This window comes from Dromaius novaehollandiae, chromosome 14 (genome assembly GCF_036370855.1).
Source record: "Dromaius novaehollandiae isolate bDroNov1 chromosome 14, bDroNov1.hap1, whole genome shotgun sequence".
NCBI lineage: Eukaryota > Metazoa > Chordata > Aves > Casuariiformes > Dromaiidae > Dromaius > Dromaius novaehollandiae.
The window spans coordinates 1,894,408-1,912,184 of NC_088111.1; the positions used below are offsets into that span (position 1 = coordinate 1,894,408).

Sequence of the window (17,777 nt, forward strand, 5' to 3'; positions counted from 1 at the left end):
CTCAGGCTCCTTCTGTTCATTTTTAACTCTTTATTGAAAATAAGTTGCAGTTGGTACACAGACACTAAAAATACATAATCACAGGTTGTTCTCTCAAAAGATATTTTTATATATATATACAAAAGTTGTAAACATTTTTAACTTATTTCCATACACAGTCCACTTTATACTACAATGCACCTAAGATTAGTGACAACTGCAACTCTTTGAAGCGGTCTGCCTATACAGAGGTATCTGCAAAAAAACTTAAATTTGCAAACCACATTTGGTATCAGTTCGATAGTAAAACTCTTAAAGAATCTGAGGTTTAAATGCATATTGCAACAAAATACAGGCAGCTGAACTTGGGTTTCAAGTTGATAAAGTGAAGGCCATTTTTAAGCCTCAGATGTGAGGGGAAGGTCTTCTGACACACACAGCTTCAAAAATGCTATCTAGAAAAGTACTGTGAATAAAACAGCATGAGATTAGACCGCCTGCTCTCCCCAGCCCATTTCAGGGGAAAAAAAAGACTGGAAGGGAGTTTGCAAATATATACAGTAGTTTTAATATAGAGAGAAATACTGATTCCACAAAAGCAATGATGTGATTCACTAGTGAAGAGACAATGACCACGGTTAGTTTAACTTTGTTCAAAGGCAGCAGGGTGGAACTAAGAATTAGCCAGCAATGCAAGATTTGGGGTTTCTGGGGGACACAGGTGGGTATGAGCTACCCACAGTAAAAAACTGATGGGGAAAATTGAAAGAACTAAAAAAGAAATGTAATGCTTGTCCTTGTCACTTGCTCTTAGAACGTGAGCTAATTTTTAACGTGGCTGTGTAGCTCTACGCAATTTGCCTGATGGGAAACTCATCTTCTTACACAGCATCTAGGCAAAAATGAGCAAAATCCAACAGATGTCATGCCAATAACATCACTTAAAGGGGGGGAAGTTCTGCTCAAAATGCGTGAGATTTACAGGCATACAGTTAAGGGGGGGGGGTATATTTTTCTAAGTATGAGCTAAGCAAAGCTTCCATCTTGCTAGGAATAACTTAAAACGTTGGAAACAATTTCCAAGCAACAGCTTTTCTTTCAAACCTTTTCTTAATATGCTTAAAAAACAGTAAAGTTTATGCAAAAATCATAATGTGTTTGACTTCAGTGCTGAGAAATACTTCTTGTCACAACAAAGTATCCTGGAGCAGGATTACTGTGTAGGATGAAGCTCCAGGAACGGTACGGTATTCTTGCTTCAATTCTACTCTTTACACCCAAATTCAGTGCTAGCGCTACGCAGAAGCTTTCGGCACACTATTCTGAGGGCAATATAATCCCGCCCTCCGCAAGCCTGAGCTAGCTGCTGGGCTTCTGGGGAGCTCGAGGGGGACGAGGATATGTGGAGCAGCTTGCGAGAGCAGCGTGAGGGCAGCAGCTGGCGTGGCACAAACTCACAGCGACGTCCTGGCATGCTCTTAAGACGGGTCTGGATGGTTACAGGAAAAGCAGCTAGTGTCTGTTGTACCACGGTGCAGTTAGGATGAGAAAAAGTGACGTGAAAGAGGTATGAAGGACGATGTAGGAATACTTGAACCCCAGTTAATATACGACAGTTATTACACTGATGGATCTAGTAATTCTCTAACCATGAGCCCATAAGGTTATATTTAATTACAATCCATACCTGTATACACTAGTCTGTCTGACAAATCACTGATACGTAGGATGTGCTATGACAGTTAATAAACAGCACTATTAACACTTAAAACAGCTCGAGGAAACACCGGAGGGTCTTGCAAAGGGCTTGGAAACAGGATTTAGTGCAGCCGGTAGGCACGTGGCGTTGCTGGCCAGGGCGCGCGGGCAGGGGGGTGGCAGGGCCCGCGCCGGCCCCAGCGCCAGCGAGTTGAACGGGGGGGTCACAACAGTCTAGCCAACAGCCCAGCACGTGTGTTTAAGGTGGGTAAATACTGTTTCCAAGGCGTGCGCGTCTTACGCATTGCAACACCGCGTGCATTGCGTTTCGTCCTGTCCCGGCCAGCTGAGACGGCCTCGAAGGGGCAGTTGTACCTAATGCACCATTGCCTAGAAAAAAACACCCCCGAGCCGGGGCTGCAGGAGCGGCTCGGCCGGAGCTCCCCAACGCCCTCCTCGCCGTACCGCGGGGCACCGCGAAAGCCTCTCCGCGGCAGAGGCGGCAGCATCGCGGCTTCTCCGGGCGGCTCTTGGCGGTGCTGGACCAAACAGGCTGTTCGCGGCTCCGGTTTAATCAGGCAGCAATCTGCTCTGCCTCGCGGCGGGCCGCGGGGCTCACGTGCAGCTGCTCTAACACTCGGCACGTTTACACCAGCGATGGGGACACGGCTCGCGGTCAGACAGCGCTTTTGTTCTCTACGATTACAAGGAAACTCTGGAACAGCGATATAGTTAGAAAAAAAATACAATGTACCGAACAAACATTATCCCACATACAATCAATTTAAACATTTAAATTGATTATAATTTTGCTAAAATATTAACACAAGTACCATTTGTGCTGCTAAAATTTCAGTGTTCCCTCTAAGGAAAATATTGCTACAGCTCTACTGTACCCTGTATTCAATCTTTTGCCTTTTTTGGGTGTTTTTTTTTTCTTCTCTCTTTTCCAGCAAGACTGACTCTGTAGAAAATCACGATGGTCATGCAGTTTAGGCTCGTAGTGGGCTAGGGTTTCGCTGGCCCTGGTGTAGCTAACGCGAGGCACCGCGCGGGCTGCCGACGGGCCGAGCTTTGCAAAGGCTGCACGCGAGCACCTGCAGCGGCTCCAGCTCCAGTAAATCCGGCGTTTGCCGTAACTGCACGGTTTCATCTGCCCAGCACGGTGCGGCATCCAAGTAACGCGTTTCGCCGCTGCCGCTGCCTGCTTACGGTGAGGTTTGCTGCTTCTAAATGAATGCGTTTATTTGCAATTTAGCAGCAGAAAGGAGCTGTGTTAACGATGACAAAAACTGTCAATTTTTCTTTTTTTGCTACCGGCAAAGCTAGGGCAGGTATTTAACTATTGCTTGTCATGAGGTCAGAAGGCATCAGAAGTTTCCCGCAACTTTTGCCAATAAAAATGCAGCTGTAAACGAGCAACGCAAAAGGCCAGCACTAGCCAGGGGCTGCGGCGGCAGGAGGCCGGGGGGGGGGGGGGGGGAGCCCGGGGCAGAGCCCCCGCCGGGGCCGGGAACCCACGTTTCGGCTCGCTCGGTCCTAACAGCCCAAATCGCTGCCGCTGCGCAGCTGGACGCGGCGGGAAGCAGTCGAGCTGCTGCCAAACACCCGCCGGAGCTTTACCTCCGTTTGCTGTTAATGAGGCAGAAGCTCTGCCGCGGAAACCCAAAACTCGGCCTCTCTCACTGGCATTTTTTTTTTTCACTCCGTTCTCACGTTATTTGCAAATATGGGCCACATTTACCCTCTGCTCAGCGCCCACATGATGGACTCTGCTGGCCTATAAAGTCTTCCCAGCTCTCCGTTTCAGGTCTGCGTTTCTAGAGCCTGCGGGGAAAACAGGGATTCGCACCCGAGGGGTTGCTGCAGCTCGTGGCAGATGGCGGCTGCTCCCGGGATAAAAATACAAGCCATAAACTGCTTCCTAATTGCCTCGGGCTTTGAGTCACTGAGACACCCACACCTCCGCGCCGAACCGGGCGCGAGCAAGGGTGCCGCAGCCGTCGTGGAGTTGCAAACTTTACCTAAGGCAGCGGCGGGCGAGGACCTGCAGCGCCCGCGTTTCCACCGCTGCGGCTGTTTCCAACCCAGACGGCTGCGGAACGGTTTCCCAAAGCAAGGTTCAAACACTGATTTTTTTTTTTTTTTTATAGCATCGCCCAGCATCATGTTGAAGCACAGAAGCAAGTCGGTTTCTCAGCACAAACCCACCTCCGGCCCCAGCTGAGCCGAAACGCCCGGTCGGCGGCTTCGCACGGCAGCTACGTGCAAGCGGCAGGAAGGCGGATTTGCCCGTTTCTCTGCAAATTCGCCCTTCCCGCCGCCGCCGGGCTCACGGAAAAGCCCCCGGCTGCTTTTGGGGCGCCCGGGGGGGGGGGGGGGGATGCGGCCGCGACCTTCCTCCCTTGCGGCTTAGAGGGAACACTGCTTTGACAAAACCCCTGGGACAGGAACGACAAGAACCAACACCACTGTACAGAGTTCACTGCACGACTAGCTAATAGCGAGGCCCCGGCGCCGGCTCGCCCCGTCGAGGGGCCGGCACTGCGCGCGTCCGCCGCCGCCGAGCAGCACCGGTGCGGCCCCGGGGGCTGCGGCGGGGGCTCAGTACGCCGGCACCTGGTAGCCTTTGGGGTTGGCGTCCAAGGTCTCGGTGAAGGGGGGGCTCTGGTAGGTCTCGGCGCTCTCGACGCCGCTGCCGGCGGGGTAGCCCGGGTACGGCGCGCCGGGCTCGGCCGCGAACTGCTCCGTGGCGAAGAGCGACATGTCCGTGCCCAGGCGGTACCGCTGCAGCGCCTTCAGCGCCAGGCCGACCTGCGCCGGGGCACCGAGGGGGTTAGCGGGGGCTCCGGGCCCCGGCCCCGCCGCCCGCGCAGCCCCCAGCGCCGCCTCCCTCCCTCCCTGCCGCCGGGGACGGCCGCGGCTGGCCCTGCCCTGCTGCCTTGCAGCCAGGAGCTGAAAGGCCCCAAGCGGCGACGCCAACGAGCGCGTGATGCTAACGAGCGCGTGCGATGCTAACGAGTGTGCATGTGATGCTAACGAGCACGTGTGATGCCAGCGAGTGTGCATTTGATGCCAACGAGCGCGTGTGATGCTAACGAGCGCGTGTGATGCTAACGAGTGTGCATGTGATGCCAACGAGCGCGTGTGATGCTAACGAGTGTGCATGTGATGCTAACGAGCGCGTGTGATGCTAACGAGTGTGCATGTGATGCTAACGCGTGTGCATGTGATGCCAACGAGCGCGTGTGATGCTAACGAGTGTGCATGTGATGCCAACGAGCGCGTGTGATGCTAACGAGTGTGCATGTGATGCTAACGAGCGCGTGTGATGCTAACGAGTGTGCATGTGATGCCAACGAGCGCGTGTGATGCTAACGAGTGTGCATGTGATGCTAACGAGCGTGTGTGATGCTAACAAGCACATATGATGCTAATAAGCATGTGTGTGATGCTAACAAACATGCATGTGATGCTAACGAGCGTGTGTGATGCTAACGAGCGTGTGTGATGCTAACAAGCGTGCATGTGATGCTAACGAGCATGTGTGTGATGCTAACAAACGTGCATGAGATGCTAACGAGCGCGTGTCCGTGCCATGGGGAAGCCCCAGGCTTTGGTCGGGGAGGCCGGCTGCAGCCCGGGTTCAGGACCTGGGCAGGCAAAATCCTGCCACCTCCCCAGGGCGGCGGACGCCCCTCTGGCAGGAGAGCATCTCCCGGCCTCCCTTCCCGGCACGCCGGACCCCGGCGCGTGGTGAAGTCTCTTCCAATGGCACAGCTGCTCTCCGACCCCGGGAGAAGGGGAAGTCTGGGATTCCCCGGCAAGACGGGACCGAAGCTGGTGCTTCCCAGCTCGGGACCTCTCCTCGCCCGCCGGGGGACCGCAGGTTTCCTCCGGGCAGCCCCTGGCCGCCTGCCGGGATTCACTTCTGCAAACGGGGCCCGGATCCCCCCCTCCCCGCCCCGGCAGCCCAGCGCTGCGCTCGCGCCCCGTTTCGCTTCCCCTCTCCCCGCCGCCGCTCGAGCGGGGCCTTCGGGGCCGCACGCGCCAGCGCCCAGAAGCCGGACTCACCCAGGTGATGATGGAGAAGAAGGAGAAGGCGATCGCTGCCCGGGCGGCGTCTGCTCCCTGCGAAACCCCTTTGGTCATCGTCGTCCGCTGCCACTGGTTTGCGAGAAAGCAGAAAGCGACAAACCACAGGAAGGACAAGAAACCTGAAAGAGAACAGGGCCAGTCAGCGCCGTCCCGGCCCACCATCCCCGTGCTGCAGAGAACCGGCTCGCCGGGACCGCCGAGGCGCAGGACAGCGCCAGCAGCTTTCCAAAGGAACCAGGCGTCTTGGGTCTGGGGCAGGTCCGAAAAGAGCTACTTTGAGAGGAGATGACTGTCTCTGAGTGCTGCACCTTCTGCCTGCAGCCGAAGCCCCTTTACAAGCACCAAAATAACGGGGCTGGAAGGAACCTGGGTCTTCTAGTCTGTCACCTGCCTTAAGCTTAGTTCACCTATATCTTCAGCAGCTCTTGCAGACCTCCAGGGATGGTGCACCTAGTTCACCTATATCTTCAGCAGCTCTTGCAGACCTCCAGGGATGGTGCACCCTCTCCAGACGCTCTCAGTGCGTCAATGCTCTCACGGCCTGGAGGATTTCAGACCGCTCACAGGCACCAAGGCGCTACCAGATCGGTTCCCACCACCCTGGCCTGGCCATCTACGATGCCCTTTCTGCCCGGACACCACGGGCTTTCGGAAGCTTTGGATGCACCGAACCTCACGGGAGCAGGGCACCAGGACATGCGCCCAGGATACGGCTGTCCCACGGGGCGCTGCCGCCGAGTTCCCACCTCCGGCGTTGGGGAAGCAAGCACTGTGTTGGCCGGGAGCACGGTGCACCGGAGCTCCGAGCGCGGTCCCCAGGGAGATGCTCCCGGCCCGGGAGCGTCCTGCCGGGGACGGCAGCGCCTGGAAGCGCCAGGGCCGGGGAGGCAACGCGGCAGCAGCTCCGGCCGGTCCCGCCGGGCAGCCCTGCAGGGGCAGAGCGATGCTCGGGGACGCGCTTGGGACCGCGCGGCTGGAAGAGGGGACGCGGGTGCTACTGCACGAAGGGGCTCCAGCAGGACCGGCCTGTTCGGGGGAAGAACTGCTGCTTTGCTTTATACTCGACCTAGTGCCGCAGGTCCTCTCCCACACGCTCCTGGGTGCTGCAGCAATGCAGAGCGTGAGCCACGCCGGGACGTGGGCTCTGCAGCAGCACGAAGCTCCATCTATCCACGATGTCTTCCGAGGGTTTCCAAGAGTTAAAATGACATCACCCGCGTCTCCGAGCGCGCCGGCTGCTCTGGGTATTGCAGCACCCGACTTCCTCTGCAGCACCCAGGCAGCGGAGGCACCGACCCTCCCGGCGCTCGTGTCCGGGGCTAAAACCGCCAGCTTCTCCAGGCAGAAACGCCTCGACGGTATCACTTCTGCTACCACCTTCCTGCGCTGCACTGAGGTTTCCTGACGCGGAGATCAGCCATGATTTCCATCCTGCAACTTCCATTTCTGCCTGGAGCCCTTAAAAGAAAAAAGATTCTCTCCACGGCACTGGGAAGTGGTGACTAGGGGTATCTGTGCACGGACGAGCCGGGACCGGCGTGGAGAGGGCTTCCAGGGTGAGCGGCAGGCGCTGCAGGAAGCCGGGAGGTGCATGAGGTCAGGCTTCCCAGGCAGCTCCACGAAGAACTATTTTTGCTTCCGTACCAGCTCTCATTTTCACTTACGACCGTGTTCGTCTCCTGTCCGCATTCTTTCGAGATGAGACGTCGTACCCAGCACCGTGAATCACGGTCCCAGGACGACACGGCGCCGTGCCCGTTCCGGCAGCGCGGCTCCGCTCCATCGGCACCGCACGCGACCTCCGTGGTCCTGGTCCCGCGAACGGGCCAAGCAGCCGACCTGGCTCAGCCGGGCCCGCGCCGAGCCACGGGGGTGTCTGCAGTGTCACAGGAGGGTGGAGCGTTTCGGAAGCGGTTGTTGCTAACCATGAAATCTAAAACCTAAAGAAGGGGCCGGGCTGATGCTGGCCCGGTGCGGCTGGAGGCCGCGGGCAGGCGGGGACGGCACCGCAGCGCGTTCGCACCCTCCAGCGCGCCGGGGAGAAGGAGCACGCCAGGGAGAAGCAGCAGATAATTATAGTTTTAGGCTCTGCAGACAACAGAGTGCAAACACCAGGGAAGACACGCTACAGCCGTAATTACAGCCCGGTTCCAAACAAGCGCGCTGCGGCGGGAGCAGCTGCGGGAGCAGATGGAGGAGAAAGCTGCAAAGGCCATTTTGCACGGTGCCGCGGCCGTGTCGCTCCCGCTCGCGCCTCGGCACCGCGTCCCAGCCGCCCCCGGGAGGCCTGCGGGACACGGACCTCGCTCCCCTCCGCACTGCAGGAAAAACCTCGGGAATTCGGGCCTGTCACTGCTCTCCGCACCGCTGCCGAGACCGGCCGTCTGGCCCACCGCGGAGCGAACGCACAGTCCTGCGTCCTCCAGGCAAGGGACACTGGTGGGTTAACGCCTTCAGCAAGCCCCCCGGACCCTTCGGGGACAGCAGTGCCATCGAACAGCCAGCACTAGCCCCGGGTGCCCTGGGCGAAGGGCCAGAGACGACCTCCTCTCCTCCTCTCGGCCCCGCGCTGCTCGATTCTCGCACTTCCCCTTCCCCAGCATCTTCCTCGCCCCGTCGTGTCCCAGATGCATCTTCGGCTTTTGCAGCAGAACAAGCGACAACGCGGCGATCACGTACGGCGAAAGGATGAAACCGCCGCGGGCGAGCGGGTGGGAACCACAACAGCGTCGCCGGCGGGGAGGCGAGGAGGAAGGGGCCAGCGCGAGGGACCCCCCCGCGCTCCCAGGGGACTCGTGGAGGTGTGCAGCAGCGCAGATTGCTTTTGGGGCTTGCACCCGCGCTGGGGCACCCGGCTCCGGGGTGGCAGGTTCGGCTGCGCGGAGCAGCGCGGTGGCAGGACGGGCCGTGATCGCTGCAGCCGCGGAGGCTCCAGGCACCCATAAAATCCTGCACTTAGTCCCTGCTCTGTGAGATCTGCTCGTGTCGACGCTCGCTCCGAAAGCAACCAGCTGCCCGGCATTGCGGCGCGAGTGGGCGTACCGGCCACGGCAGCAGGGCGGAAAAAAAGGCTTGGGACAGCCGACATGTTAGAGAAGTGAAGGCACAGAAGTAGGAACAGAATAAACTGTCCTGGGCACGAAGCAGCCCTGAGGCCTCCTCTGCCAGGAGAAAGACCCCTCGCCGCCCAGGCAGCCGGAGGCGAAGCTCTGCACGCGCGGCTTGGCGAGCCGCTAAGCGTTGGTGCCGCGGCTGGAGCGACCCGGCTGGGAAGGGAGCTCTGGAGCAGCGCGGCCGGGTGCAGACGCTGCGGGGCGGCCGGTGGGGGCACGGACCGGCTGGTGCAGCCCCCCGTCCCCGGCAGCACCCGGCACCCGGCCCCTGGGAGGAGCAGCTGCAGTCGGCGACGCCGGTTGAGCTCGGGCCACGAGTGCAAAAATGCAGAACTAGGCGCGGGTAGGTTGGGCTGCGCTCAGCCCGTGGTGACTGTGGACTTTGCTACGAGAGTCCCCGGCAATGCTGCCATTTACAGCGGCGTCAAGTCTCTCTGTCTGGATTTCGGCCCTGCATTTGGTGCGGTGCCGTGTGGGAGACGATGAGTTAAGCTGGGGAAGACGGGACTGTGCCAGGGAAGGAACGGCGGCTAACGGGGAGACGTATCAGGCGGTGGTAAAGGAGGAACCGCCAGGCTGGAGGGGCGCTAGGGAAGACTGCTCTTTGCAGCAAAAAAAAGAGATTTTTCTCTTTTCATCGACGAGCACAAACGGGCGGAGAGGCAGGAGAGCTGCCGCCAGCAGCGGCGAGGAAGAGCCACGGGCACCGCGCGGGTCGGGGCCGCGCGACCACACGCCCGGGGCGGGGACGGGGGGGCAGGAGGCCGCACCAACACCGCGGGCTGCGGGCGAAGCCCGGCGACGAGCAGAGACGTGACGTGGGCTCGGTAGCGCTGAGAACGCCCGTGCCCCGCCGGGGAGAGCAGCCAGCGCGGGGCGAGGGGCAGGGGAGGATCACGGCCGCGTGCCGAGACACCCCGGCCAGCTGGGAGATGGATGGGGATGCTCCATTTCCCTCGGGATCGGAGGGCTGCAGGCACCCAGCCTGACGGAAGGGGCTGTAAATATCTCCTAACAAGGGCTGGAGCTCCAACACCGCAGAAATAAGCTTTCCGGGGAGGACAGAACGGCTTTGACAACGGGGAGGCGACGACGGATGCTGTCACCTGGGAGCGGAGAGCCACCAGCTACGCTTGTGCTGGATAAATCACCGTCAGGCTTTGCAAGCACAAGAGCCTGGGAATCGAGAGCACCAGCTGCGAACGAAGCCAGAAAGCCCCCAGGGCAGCCGAGGCGAGGATGTCCCCCCCGGCACGGCGGTCCCGCTTGTTCGCATCCACGCGCCCCAGCCCGACCTCCCCCAGGCCGAGGGGCTGCCGGCGGCGCGGATCCACGCCGGGCGCTGAGCCCCGACCCGCCTGCGGGAACGGGCAGCCCCGAATGGTGCAAAAGCACACACGGAGCGAAAACAGACCCAGATGCAGCGGATGAAACGACGTCTGTTTGAGCCAGAAACAGGGGATTGGGGACCCTGTCCGGTTTCTCGGAGAGGGGCACCAAGACACGCTTCCCTGGGCGGCCTCACGGATCCCCCCTTGGCAAACGCCTCCAGTGCAGCAGCAAGAGGAGACCAGGACACCCCCGTCCCCAAACTGCCACTCGCTGGCTTTGCTGCTGCCACTTGTGAGCTCGCTGTCGGGTGACGACCCACCCGCCACCCCGCTCTTCCACCCAGGGGCAGGAGCGGTGCCAGGCCGCGGGGAGAGGAGACGCGACGGGAGGAGCGGCAGGGCGCAGGGACGGCGGAGCCAGCCGCCTCCCGCGCAAGCCGGGCCCGGCCGCAGACCTACCTGCGAAGCCGAGGTCCAGCAGCACGGCCCGCTTGCGGTCCTTCACGCTGCTGATCTGCTGGAAGTGGAGGTCCACGACGAAGAAGAAGATGCAGCCGAAGAAGGCGATGATGCCGACGGCGATGCCGTAGCTGCAGGCGCTCTCATTCTGGTTGAAGATGCAGAGCAGCTCGGGGTCCTGGCTGTCCCGGTTCACGTAGCATTCGTTCACGATGGAGCCGAACACCACGATGGAGAAGATCTGCGGGAGGAAGGAGAGCGCACAACTTGCAGCTGTTTACATCTAACTCTGTTTCCCAACAGCAGCGAAATTGGATTCGCTCCTGCGTTTGACTCCATGGCAACACGGCGCTTGTTGGACGGATCCCTGCACCGGGCTGGTGAGCGGCCTCGAATAACGGGCTGGGGGCAGCGCCCGAGCCGGGAGCCCGCCTGCTTCTCAGGCTTGGCTTGCAGCGCAATTCAGGAGACGTTATTCTCCAGACAGGCTGGGAGGGAGAAAATACGCAAAAAATAAACAGGGCAGGCGGATGTCCGCAGAGCCTTGCTGCGCTTTCCTGAAGCTTAGCTCTCCAAACGCGAGGCTGCAAAATCCGGGTGCAACTGCCGATCTCCTCCGAAGCGTCTGCTCAGATGCACGTTCCCGCTGGCTTCCCCGCGGGGATGGTCGGGCCTTCCTCCCCGAGTGCCCCCTCATCCTCTAAGGCAGCCCGTGCGGGGGCCGTGTCCCGGCCAGCCCCACGCGCCAGCCCCGCGCTCGCCCTCTCCCCGCGCCGCGCGACAGGACCAACAACCAACAGCGGCAATAATTTTCCCAGTGTTTGGCAGCAGCTGTAATATCAGCAGTTGTAAAAATCTGTTCACAAATAACGCAAAATTGTTATTTACCATCAGAAATAGCAGCAGCATTTATAAAACGGGCCCTGGAAGAAATAATGCGATTCTGGAAAACATGAATAACTGAGAACCGCCGAGTCCCGGGACGATTTCCCCGGCGGGGCAGCGAGCTCGCGCTCGGCTCCTCGGCTCACGGCTTGGCTCAGTCCCTGCAGGACCGGCAGCCCGGGCTGCTCCCTGCTCCCGGCTCGGCCAGGGAGCCCGGCACAGCCGGAGGGGACCGTGGCTCCGGGGACCCCGGAGACACCAAGAGCAGCCGCTTCACTGCGTAACGTCAAGTTCCAGCGGGTTCAGCTTGGCCGAATGCAAAGAAACGCAGCCCGCGGGATGCCGCACGGGCTGGAGGTTTTGTCCCGCTGGAGGGGAAGGGGCCTGAGCACGAAGCCTGCGGGGGCACGCGGGGAGCCGGCCCCGCTGCCGGTGCCTCCTCCTGCTCTGCCGTCCCTGGGGCGCGGGATGCCGGCGGGATGGGGATGGGGATGGGGACGGGGACAGGGACACCCCGCTGCGCCTCCTCCTGCACTGCTGTCCCTGGGGCATAGGATGCTGTCGGGATGGGGACGGGGATGGGGACGGGGACAGGGATGGGGACAGGGATGGGGATGGGGACGGGGATGGGGATGGAGACGGGGATAGGGATGGGGATGGGGACAGGGATGGGGACGGGGATACCCCGCTGCATCTCCTCCTGCTCCAGCATCCCCAGGGCACGGGATGCTGGTGGGATGGGGATGGGGATGGGGACGGGGATGCCCTGCTGCACCTCCTCCTGCACTGCTGTCCCTGGGGCATGGGATGCCAGCGGGATGGGGACGGGGATGGGGACGGGAACGGGGAAGCCCCACTGCATCTCCTCCTGCTCCGCCGTCTCCGGGGCGCGGGATGCCAGCAGGCCACCCGCGGCCTCTTCTCCGGAGGCCAAAATAGAAGCAAAACTCGAGTGCGCACATTTGAAAGAGGCACTCCAAACATGGGAGCTGGCTGAACTACTCCTGTCAAAACATGCTTTCCAGCACAAACAAATCTTCCCAGGGCTTTTTTTCCCCTCTTGACTGAAATTTTACAGATTTTCTTTAAAAAAAAGTGGTGCTGGTAAAATGTTTTAATGGGAATAGATTTGGGGTTGTTTCTCCAGCTATCAGTTAAAAAAAACGTTTCCAAGACAGGTGGGTAGATGGGGGGAAACAAAACTCATGCGACCTTTTAAAAACACAAAAAACAAGTCATTTTTTCCAACTACGTCTATGAACCTGGTTTGCTCAAGTCCGTAACCACTTCGTCGCAGACCCGAAAACCTCCGAGCCGGTTTCCCACGGCGCCTGCAAGAGCCGGGATCTGCCCACGAGGCATTAAAAGCCCCGCTCGCCCCGGAGCCGCGGCCCGCCGAGCTCCCACGCCGCCGGCCCGACGGCGAGCACCGGAGCCGGGCGGGCGCTTCATGAACCCGCTCGAGCCTTCGCGTCCTGCTCCATCTTCCAGCCAAAAAAATGCAGGAAGAGGAACAAATCGGCTGCGGCGCAACAAATCGGCCCTTCCCGCCTGGCTCGTCCCCTCCAGAGCCTGGTTTTCCCAATAGAACAAACCCATCTTTGCGCAGGGGCAGAAGCGCTGGCCAGGTGCAGCCCTTTCTCACGCTTTTGGGCAAACAAAACAAGCCCGAACTCGGAAGGAAGGGCCAGGCTCCCCCTTCGAGACCCTCCTCCTCTTCCTCGCGCAGGGAACCCCGGCGCGGCGGCTCCCTGCCGAAGCACCGAGCAGCGAAGCCCCCCGGCGCTGCCCAAAGACCCCGACCCGCCGTGCTGCCCACGCAGACCCGGGTCTGCAGAGCCAAGGGGCGGCTTTGCTGGACCTGAGCCAGAGCAGCCGCCGGCCACAGATGGTCACCACTGCCTATCAGAGGCCACAGGGAATGCTCCTTCACTATAGGGACTGCTGTTTCACTATAGGGACTGCCGCTTCGCTATAGGGCTTGCCACTTGGCTATAGGGCTTGCTGCTTCACTATAGGGCTTGCTCCTTCACTATAGGGCTTGCCACTTTGCTATAGGGCTTGCTGCTTTGCTATAGGCCTTGCCGCTTGGCTATAGGGCCCGCTGCTTCGCTTTAAGGATTGCCAGGTCGCTATAGGGCTTGCCGAGTGGCTATAGGGCTTGCTGCTCGGCTATAGGGCTTGCCGCTTGGCTATAGGGCTTGCCGCTCGGCTATAGGGCTTGCTGCTTCACTATAGGGCTTGCCACTTGCCTATAGGGCCTGCCGCTTGGCTAGAGGGCTTGCTGCTTCGCTATAGGGCTTGCTGCTCGGCTATAGGGCTTGCTGCTTGGCTATAGGGCCTGCTGCTTGGCTATAGGGCCTGCTGTTTGGCTATAGGGCTTGCCGCTCGGCTATAGGGCCTGCTGTTTGGCTACAGGGCTTGCCGCTCGGCTATAGGCCTTGCCGCGTGGCTACAGGGCTTGCTGCTTGGCGCTGCACCTCTTGCAGGCAATCGGTTTTGGCTGCCACAGTCCGCAGTCTCCTGACAAAGGTTTCGCTCTGAAGAGCGTAAGACTATTGCAAAGGAAAGCCCAAGTCCTGGTGCGAGTTGCTGCCTGCACAGAAGCAGCTCCGTACAGCGATGGCTGCAAATGCGTTTAACTGGGAGCGTCCGGGAAGAAAGCTAGACCTAGACTGACACTAAATGAATGAGGCCCCTGCAAAAGCGGCCCGGCTCGTGCTGGGGCTGCGGCGGCAGCAGGAACCCGCGGCCTGGGGCACGTCCTCGGCGAGCGCGAAGCTTGCTTTGCCGTGCAAAAAAACGTGCAAAAGGGAAACCACGAGCGCATCTCCATCCGCCGCGCTGCGCCGGGCGGGAGGACGCGAAGGAGGAACCGTCGGACGGGGCTTTCCGGCTTTCTGATTCTACAGCTCGCGCCGGGAGTGGTTTTAGTTTTTCTTCAGAAGTTCAAAATCACCGTCTGAGCCGCAGAAAGGTTTTTATCGGAGGCAGAAACAGGAATCCCCTTTTACAAAACTCACCCAGCCTCCGCCTCGCTCCAGGCATGGATTCGGGGGCTTTTCCTCAAAGCCCTGGGAAGCAAACAGGCCCCCATCCAGCCAGATGTGCGGTTGAACCTCGAGCGTGCGATCGCAGCTGGAATCGCTCGCGTGCTTGGAGATAAGCACGTGCTCGCGCGCCGCGGGTGCCCCAAACGCCCCGGCTGTGTCACCCCGCGGCTGAGGCCTCGCACGCTCATCACACCTTTGCGTCGCAGCCGCGCTCGGCCGAGGACCCCGTGCCCATGCGGGGAGGCCGAGCCTCCGGGCCGCCCAGCCCAGCGGGAGCCCGGAGCCGGCTGCAGCTCGGGGCTCAGGATTTGGGGCTCGGCTCGGCCGGGGCAGATGCTCCGCAGATGCACGGGGGCTCCTGCCCCGGGGCCGGGCATGACGGACCCTCCCGGGGGCCTGCGCGCTGCGAGGGGCGGCAAAGGCAGCGCAGCGCTCCGGCTGCCTTCCCCGCGCGGCCGCACGGCATCCTCCGCCGCCCGCTCCCTGCGTCCCCGCGCGCCGGGAGCCCCGACGGCGGGAGGTGGCCGGGAGACGCGGCATCCTCCCAGCACGACGGGGAGCCGGCAGGGCTGGCGCTGGGATCCCTCCTCTCGCGCACGCAGGCATGCACGGAGCAAGGCACGGATGCAAAATGTCCTCTGCCTCCGGATTCGCGGCCCATTCCCCTTGCCCTTCACTCGAGCACCAGGGACAAACCAGGAAGAGGCAGCGCCAACCTCCGCCCGCTGCACCTTGCCCCCTTCCCGAGGAAAATCCTCGCCAGCGCCCGCGGGAGCCGCCCCGGCTGGGTTGCGGCCAGCCCCGCGCCTGGCCACCCCCCGTGCCAGCTGCACCGGTGACACACCGCTGCAAGGCACTGCCCGCGGCCCGGCACGGCCCGCACGGCGCAGGAGCACTGCGGCCTGCACGCACACTGCACACTGCTCACACCCTGCACCTTGCACGGATGTGGCATGAGCACCGGGCCATGCCCAGATGCTGCACACTGCACGGGCGCTGCACGGGCGCTGCACAGGCACTGCGCACTGCATGGACGCTGCACGGGCACTGCACGGGCACTGCGCACTGCATGGATGCTGCACGGGCACTGCACGCTGCACAAGCACTGCATGGGCACTGCATGGGCACTGCACGCTGCATGGACGCTGCACAGGCACTGCATGGGAGCCGCATGCTGCCCGGGCACTGCACGGTGCACAGGCGCTGCCCGGGCGCTGCACGCTGCATGGACGCCGCCCGGGCACTGCACGGCGCACGGGCACTGCCTGGGCACTGCACGGTGCATGGACGCTGCACAGGCACTGCACGGGCACTGCACGGTGCATGGACGCTGCACAGGCACTGCACGCTGCACAGGCACTGCCCGGGCACTGCACGGTGCATGGACGCTGCACAGGCACTGCCCACTGCATGGACGCTGCCCGGGCACTGCACACTGCATGGACGCTGCCCGGGCGCTGCCTGGGCACTGCACACTGCCTGGGCGCTGCCCACCGCAGAGGCACCGGGCAGCGCCGCACGCCCCACCTCGCCCGGGCGCTGCCCGGCGCCGCTGCCGCAGCCCGCCGCCCCGCTCGCCTTACCCAGGCCGTCACCCGGAGGATGGTCTGCGGCTGCCTGAGGAAATCCACGGGGTCCACGGCGCCCCCGGCCCGGCCCGCGCCGAAGGAGGCTCCTTCCATCTTCCGCCGCCGCCCGCTCCGCGCCGCGCCGCGCCGCTCCGAGCCGCCGCCGCCGCCGGCCGCGCGCTCCCCGCCCACCCCCGCGCTCCTCCCGCGTGGGCTCGTCCGCAGCGCCGCGTGCGGGCGGCGGGAGGAACCACGCGCCGGGGGAGGGGGGGGGCGCCGCCGCCGCCGGGGTCACCGCGCTGCTGCCGGGGTCGGTGTGCTACGGCCAGTGTCACCGCGCTACGGCCTGGGTGTCTGTGCTGCAGCCAGGGACACCGCGCTGCTGCTGCAGCTACCGTGCTGCGGCCAGGGTCACCGTGCTGCGGCCAGGGTCACTGCGTGGCTGCAAGGGTCACTGTGCTATTGCAAGGGTCCCCATGCTGCGGCCAGAGTCACCATTCTATTGCAAGGGTCACCGTGCTGCGGCCGGAGTCACTGTGTGATTGCAAGGGTCCCCATGCTGCAGCCAGGGTCTCTGTGCTATTGCAAGGGTCCCCATGCTGCGGCCAGAGTCACCATGCAATTGCAAGAGTCACTGTGTTATTGCAAGGGTCCCCATGCAACTGCAAGAGTCCCCATTTAATCGCAAGAGTCACCACGCTGCAGCCAGGGCCACCGTGCAATTGCAAGGGTCACCGTGCTGTTGCAAGGGTCCCCAGGCTGCAGCCAGGGTCTCTGCATGACAGCAAGGGCGGCAGCAGGGCTGCTGCGAGGAGGCAGACGCAGGGCTGGGCGCGCGGGGGGGGCAGGTGGACCAGGAGGCGCAGGGAGCAGCCTGGTCCTGCCCATCCCACCGGAGGAGCCTCCCGGAGGGCAGCCGCCCTTCCTCCCCCCGGCCCCCGCTGACCGCGGGGCCAGGCAGGAAAGGGGGCCGGCTGCAGCCCCGCAGCCCCCTGCCCGCTCCCCCCTGGCAGCAGCCTCACGGAAGGAAACCCGGATCCTGCGCAGGGAGGCTCCCCGGAGGCTGGGACCACCGGGATGATGAAGATGATGATGATGCCGGTTCCATAGATACCGATGCCATGACAACCTTGACGTCACCCCCCGCCCAGGACGGGCGCTGCGGGAAAAGTGGCGGAGCGGGTAACGCCTGCGCTGCCGGCGTGGAGCAGAGGCGCCCCGGGCCCAGCACCGGCTCCCCTCGGCCTCGCGCAGCCGCCGGGCTCCTCTTCCGGGCCGGGGAATTGCGGCTCCTGACGCTGCCGTTCGGTTTTTCTCAATCGCAGGTGAGTCATCATCTCTCTGGATCTATTTCTGACTCTCGGCAGGAAAAGCAGGACTTGGCCTCTCATCCCTCAATGTCACCAGCTCGGTGGAAATCACGGTTTACTGGGTGAAAAAGAAGTGGTTACTGAGATGGCGGGGCCGGTCCCTGCGCTCTCCTCCGGGCAGGAGGCCCGGCCAGGGCTGCTCACCCCACGTCCAAGCACCACCACCGCCCCATCCCCGAGCTGCACGGCAGCAGCAAGGAACGTAGTCATTCCCCCCAAACGT

At 61.8% G+C, this 17,777-nt stretch overlaps 1 protein-coding gene across 1 annotated transcript; it reads right to left on the reverse strand.

The window, feature by feature from the left end:
- Window positions 1–10: 10 nt before the first annotated feature.
- SYNGR3 (synaptogyrin 3) lies at window positions 11–16,399 on the reverse strand. Its single transcript, XM_026095144.2, has 4 exons — window positions 16,200–16,399; window positions 10,679–10,919; window positions 5,752–5,894; window positions 11–4,491 (listed from the first exon to the last, which is right to left on the reverse strand). Exons 1-4 carry the CDS (start codon window positions 16,296–16,298, stop codon window positions 4,282–4,284), a joined length of 693 nt encoding a protein of 230 aa, XP_025950929.1. The 5' UTR covers window positions 16,299–16,399; the 3' UTR covers window positions 11–4,281.
- Between the last annotated feature and the right edge of the window lie 1,378 nt (window positions 16,400–17,777).